Here is a 6,000-nt window from a genome sequence, read left to right as displayed (position 1 = left end):
ACACCTTTAATCCCAGCACTTGGGAAGCAGAGAGAGGCAGATCTCTGTGAGTTTGAGGCCAGGTTGGTCTACAGAGCTAGTACCAGGACAGACTCCAAAGCTACACAGAGAAACCCTGTCTCAGAAAAAAAAAGACCTAGGAACCTTACATTTCTACCACATTCAGATAATATAACCAAAAGAAAGCAACCACGTACAAACTAGATAAACCCAAGGAATAGCAAACTATCTTAAAAGCTCCCTAAAACTTAGTGACTTTCAACAGCAACAAGCATTTATTAGATTATACAGTTTTAGTTCAACTTTGAGAATGACGTGATCCCCAGAGCTGGTTCAGGTATCTTCGGAGATGTCAGTCAAACAGCAGTCATCAGAAATCTTAGCTGGGGTTGATGGATCAGTTCCCAAGGTCCTTAGCTCACAAACCTGACAAGGCAAGGAAGATGGTTGACAAGAACCCTCCAACCATTTAGCTGCCTGCCAGTCCTGAAGGGACCTCCGAGGATACAACATCTATACAGTCTTTGGCACAGGGTAGGGTTAGACTTTAGGTGATGCAGCTACTGTTATGTCTTCCTTGCTCCCTTAAGGAACACTTTAGCCATATTTCTTTAACTCCATTAAACTCATTGGCTGTTCAAGTTGGATAATACTAGAATCACTACTGTGGCCACTACTGTGGCCAGTCCTCATTTAGGGTCATGATAGATTTATCTTATTTAGATTTCATGATAGACAAAGTCAATAAAAATATTACTCTTGTTACACAAAGTACTAAGAAACAATCATGTTTAACCTTTTGAAATGTTTATGCTGGAGTGGTGGCATGTGCTTACAATCCCAACACTGAGACAGGAGACTTAGGGGCATAACCAGGACTCAAAAGAGTTCTGTCTCAAGAAGAAAAATACTAGCTCAAAATGACACCATGATGTAGTCATATGTTTGCCTGAATATTATGAAGCCCCAAGTCACTGAATCAAATTAAAACCTATCATTTCTCAGCAGTGCGCTACCTCTGCCATATGTCTCAGACTCTACTTCTCCTTTGTAATTTGAGCTTGGTTCTGATATCTTTAGTGGCATCTCTAAGGGACAAGAGTAGAGCCAACTTTCCCTCCTCCAATCACACACTCTCACAACTCACTGGCTCCTGAAAAGCAAGCAATTTAGGAAGAAGGGAAGGCTGGCTAACTACAAAAACTATTTAACTCCCATCGATCCACAACACCCTTTTCAAATGACATAGCGCAGTAGTTAACACACATATCTACTGCAACCATATTGCTAGATTTTCCATAGCCATTTTGATTTTTAAAGTGTGGTTCACTGCTCAGTGATCAGGAAGCACACCAGGCTCAGGAAGATTAGAAAGTTACAAGATTCACAATGTCCCTTTCCCCAAGAGTTGTATAAGCAATATTAACTGCATGGGAGTGGATACAGTAATGGAGTTTTCTGTCACTTAGAAGCTCTAGGGATGCACCATTTGTGAGTTGTCACTAACTTTACGGTAGGCTTTTTGGTGGTACAGATGCCTTTGAGTTACCCATGGTTCTATACATCATCTCCAAACACAGATAGGTTCAGCAAGCAGGATGTAGGTGGAAGTGTTTCTCTGGTCTGAGTGTCCTGTCTAGGAAGAGTGTTCATTTGCTTCCCCAGGGAAAGTAGCACAATATCGAAGCAATGAATATGATTGTCAGACTTTCCTAAAGTCGGGCTGCTAGACAAACATTACGTAGTGATGCTGGTGAAGTTTGGGAACATCTGGGAATCTTGGGTCTCTAATGAATTTAAACCCATCATATGAACCAGTATGTGCTCTTAAAATATAATTGCTGAAGGAAACGGTCAATAAGACAAAACGACAGCCTACAGAATGGGAAAAGATCTTCACTAACCCCATGTCAGACAGAGGTCTGATCTCCAAAATACACAAAGAACTCAAGAAATTGGACACACAATCCAATAAAAAAAATGGAGTACAGACCTAAACAAAGAACTCTCAACAGAGGAATCTAAAATGGCTGAAAGACAGTTTAGGAAATATTCAACATCCTTAGTCATGAGAGAAATGCAAATCAAAACAACTCTGAGATTCCATCTTACACCTGAAAGAATAGCCAAGATCAAAAACACTGATGACAACTTATGCTGGAGAGGTTGTGGGGAAAAGGGAACACTCCTGCATTGCTGGTGGGAATGCAAACTGGTACAACCCCTTTGCATGTCAGCGTGGCGATTTCTCAGAAAATTAGGAAACAACCTTCCTCAAGACCTAGTAATACCACTTTTGGATATATATCCAAAGGATGCTTAATCGTGCCACAAGGACATGTGCTGAACTATGTTCATAGCAGCCTTGTTTGTCATAGCCAGAACCTGGAAACAATCTAAATGCCCCTTGACTGAAGAATGAACAAGGAAAATGTGGTACATTTACACAATGAAGTACTACACAGAAGAAAAAAAATAACAACATCTTGAATTTTGCAGGATGGATGGAGCTAGAAAACATCATGTTGCGTGAAGTAACTCAGTTGCAAAAATATGATTATCATATGTAATTACTCATTAGTGCTTTTTAAACATAAAGCAAAGAAAGTCAACCTACAAGCCATAATCCCAGAGAATTTAGACAACGATGAGGACACTAAGAGAGACTTACATAGATCTAATCTACATGGGAAGTAGAAAGTAGAAAAAGACAAGATCTCCTGAGTAAATTGGGAGCATGGGGAACGTGGGAGGGGTTGAAGCAGGGAAAGGCAGGGAGGGAGCAGAGAAAAGTGTAGAGCTCAATAAATATCAAAAAAATGTATAAAAAATATATAATTGCTGGAGTTGGACAGCAGTGATGCATGCCTTTAATCCCAGCACTCAGGAGGCAGAAGCAGGTGGATCTCTGTGAGTTTGAGGCCAGCCTGGTCTACAAGAGCTAGTTCCAGGGCAGGCTCCAAAGCTACAGAAAAACCCTGCCTCGAAAAAAAAATACATATATAATTGCTGATTGCATAGTTCTCCTATCCTCCAACTGTCTGTGACCTCCTCTCCTTCTTCCTCTTTTGGAAATTTTGTGCTGATCTGGGTTTGGCACTGAACAATTTTGCAAATTTGAGCAAATCACTTAACTTCAATAAATAAGTGTTCTCCTTTATGAAATAGTAGCATAGATTTTGGTCCAAACACCACCTGACAAGAGTTTGATGATATTAAGGATACTGGCTGTCAAATGTCTGGTACGCTGTACAGTCCTAGCTAGCAAAGTTTTCAAACCTTTCCACGAAATTAAAATTATGTGTTGAAAAGTTTTTGCTTCCAATAACAAAAAATAATATTTTTACACCTAATTAGAAAACTTTATTTTTTTAAACTGTGAATGTGTACTTCTAAAAAGTTTTTTCACATAATATATTTTGATTAAATTCTTTCCTCTTTTCCTAACTCTTCCCAGATCCTCCACACCTCCCTGCTTATGTAACTTCGGTCTGTTTGTTCTCTCTCTCTCTCTCTCTCTCTCTCTCTTTCTCTCTCTCAAAAATGAAAATCAAAAGAGACAATCAAACTAAAAAGAAAGAAAAAAGACCAATATGCAAAAAAACTATATATACCAAAACAAAACAAAAAGTGCATAAGAAACATGGTGTCTGTTTTTCATTGGTCAACTACTGCCTTGGAGAGCATGGTTGAGATACACAATGAGGCTCCCCTGTGGAAACCTGGTTCTCCTTTTCCCAGAAAGTATCAATTGCAAATAGTTTCTTGGTTATGGGTGGGACTTTGTGTTCCCTTCCTCTTAGTGATGGGATTTCGTCTGGAGCCATACAGGACCTATTCAGAAAAATTTTAAATTATACAAATATTTAGGCCAGCAGTGGTGGCCCACACCTTTAATCCCAGCACTTGGGAGGCAGGGGCAGGTTGGCCTTGAAATCTCAGAGATCTGCCTGTCTCTGTCTCCTCTGCTGTGATTAAAGGTGTGTGTCACCACAAAGACTAGTATGATGAATTCTCACATTATTTTATAGCTTCAACAATTATCAATATTATTTCAACTAAATCTACTTCCATTCCCAATTACCCTGAAGTAAAATCCTTTTGTTTGTTTGTTTGTTTTTCGAGACAGATTTCTCTGTAGCTTTGCAGCCTGTCCTGGAACTAGCTCTTGTAGACCAGGATGGCCTCGAATTCACAGAGATCCGCCTGCCTCTGCCTCCCAAGTGCTGGGATTAAAGGTGTGCGCCATGAAGCAAATTCTTACACATTACATTGGTTTTCCAATCTGGTCTCTCTGTTTAGTTCAAGCTGGTGTAGAATCCACTATGTAACCCACCCAAGTTGACCTCCATACATCATCCTCCCTTTTTCTACCTGCTGTTGCTGAGATTACAGGCCTGTGTCACAACTGTTACATCATATATGTGTGCATATGTCAGTGTGTATGCTCAACCCACAAAGAATTTCAAAAACAAACATGATATTACTATCAATTAAAATTAACTTCAACTTTTTGTGCTTTTGTTTATAGAAAGGGTCTATCTATGAAGCCCTGGCAGTCCTGGGACTCTCTATGTAGACTAGGCTGGCCTCCACCTCAGAGATCCGCCTTCCTCTGCCTCCCTGAGTGCTGGGATTAAAGGCTTTATCTGCTACGCCCGGCTTTAATTTCAACGTCTTAACAAATATCCCGTGGTCTCTTGGTTTTACACTCTTTATAATCTCAGTTTTCGCCTTTCTCATTAGTCATTAAAGCCCTTCCCAAGGTATTGGGTATTTTACTTCAGTGATCCTTCAGAGTGATTCCCCGCTACCAACAGGAAACGAACGCCACGGCGACACCAGCCAGAAAAAAAAAAAAAAAAAAAAAAAAAAAATGCGACTTGCGGAACCCAAGTTGCACCTGGCCTGCGGGCTCCGGGGGGAGCTGCTTTTGTGTTACACCGAGGCCGGGCCGTGCTAGCGCAATTGGCTCCGGATCCCGGAAGCACTCCTCACGCACTGCTCCGGCATGGGATCCTCCATGAGGCAAGCCGCAGAGCCCGGTGAGCACTTTCCACCCGGCCGCGAGCTGAGCGGAACCCCGGCTGAGGCGGAGATGGAGAGCGAGGTGGAAGGCCGCACGGCCAGCGCGCTGTTCGCAGGGTTCCGGGCCTTGGGACTGTTCAGCAACGACGTTCCACACGTGGTGCGGTACAGCGCGCTCAAGCGCCGCTTCTACGTGACGACTTGCGTGGGCAAGAGCTTCCACACGTATGACGTGAGTGATTTCCTCCACCCGCTTCCCAGGAACCAGAACTGCCCCGGTGTAGTCCCATTTTCGCCTCCCACCCTCCTAGGGTTTCCCTTTTTGCCGCCCTGTCTGACGTCACCTCTCCCTGTTGGCGCTGTCCTCATGGCATCCCTGTGCCCTTGCTATCTGTTCACCTGGGGGCGAGTTTCGGAGGAATCTTCTGGCCCAGGGTACAGCCCCTGGTGAACGTCTCAGTTGTTTGGCAGCATATCTGTTTGCATACTTTCTCCTGAGGATGTAAACAAGGCGAGACCCCATCCCTCATTGTAATTTTTGTCCACAAGAAGATTTCTTGGACGTTTTATTGCATAATTGGCCACCAGCTAAAACAGTGGAAGAAATATATAAAGACGGTGAGACGAAGATTCAGGGAACTCTTCGCAATAGGTCCAATTTCCCTAGGTTTTTGAGCGTCACAGCCCAAGTCTTCAGTGAAACTGCAGACCCTCAAGGCTGCTCTCATTATCCGGCAGCATCCTTGCTTGAGTCAGCTAGAAAGCAGCAGCACCTCCTCTTAGAGGTGGTGTTTAACTTTTAATAGCTTATCCGTCATTACAATCGTTTTCTATTGTTTTATGCAAAAGAGTGTAAGTTCTTAATACGGACAGCTGGAGGCTGGGAGGCAGAGGAACTGATGCCAGAGCAGGTGCGGCTGAAGAAAGAAATCTTAGGTTCTGACGGCCCGGTTTAGTAATGTTGACAGGTTA

General features: G+C 42.8%; 1 protein-coding gene across 1 annotated transcript in view; it reads left to right on the top strand.

Moving 5' to 3' along the window:
- The first annotated feature begins 4,981 nt into the window (after positions 1-4,981).
- The window catches only part of Wdr36 (WD repeat domain 36), a 32,454-nt gene continuing 31,435 nt past the window's right edge, over positions 4,982-6,000 (top strand). Inside the window, exon 1 of the mRNA XM_048442519.3 lies at positions 4,982-5,260. Within this exon, the coding sequence (XP_048298476.1) occupies positions 5,012-5,260 (249 nt within the window). The 5' untranslated portion in view covers positions 4,982-5,011. The remainder of the gene's footprint in view (positions 5,261-6,000) is intronic.

This window comes from Myodes glareolus, chromosome 13, assembly GCF_982192425.1.
Source record: "Myodes glareolus chromosome 13, mMyoGla1.1, whole genome shotgun sequence".
In the NCBI taxonomy this organism is placed as follows: domain Eukaryota; kingdom Metazoa; phylum Chordata; class Mammalia; order Rodentia; family Cricetidae; genus Myodes; species Myodes glareolus.
The sequence above is the reverse complement of the archived record's forward strand: the minus strand, read 5'-3'. Positions and strand labels throughout refer to the sequence as shown.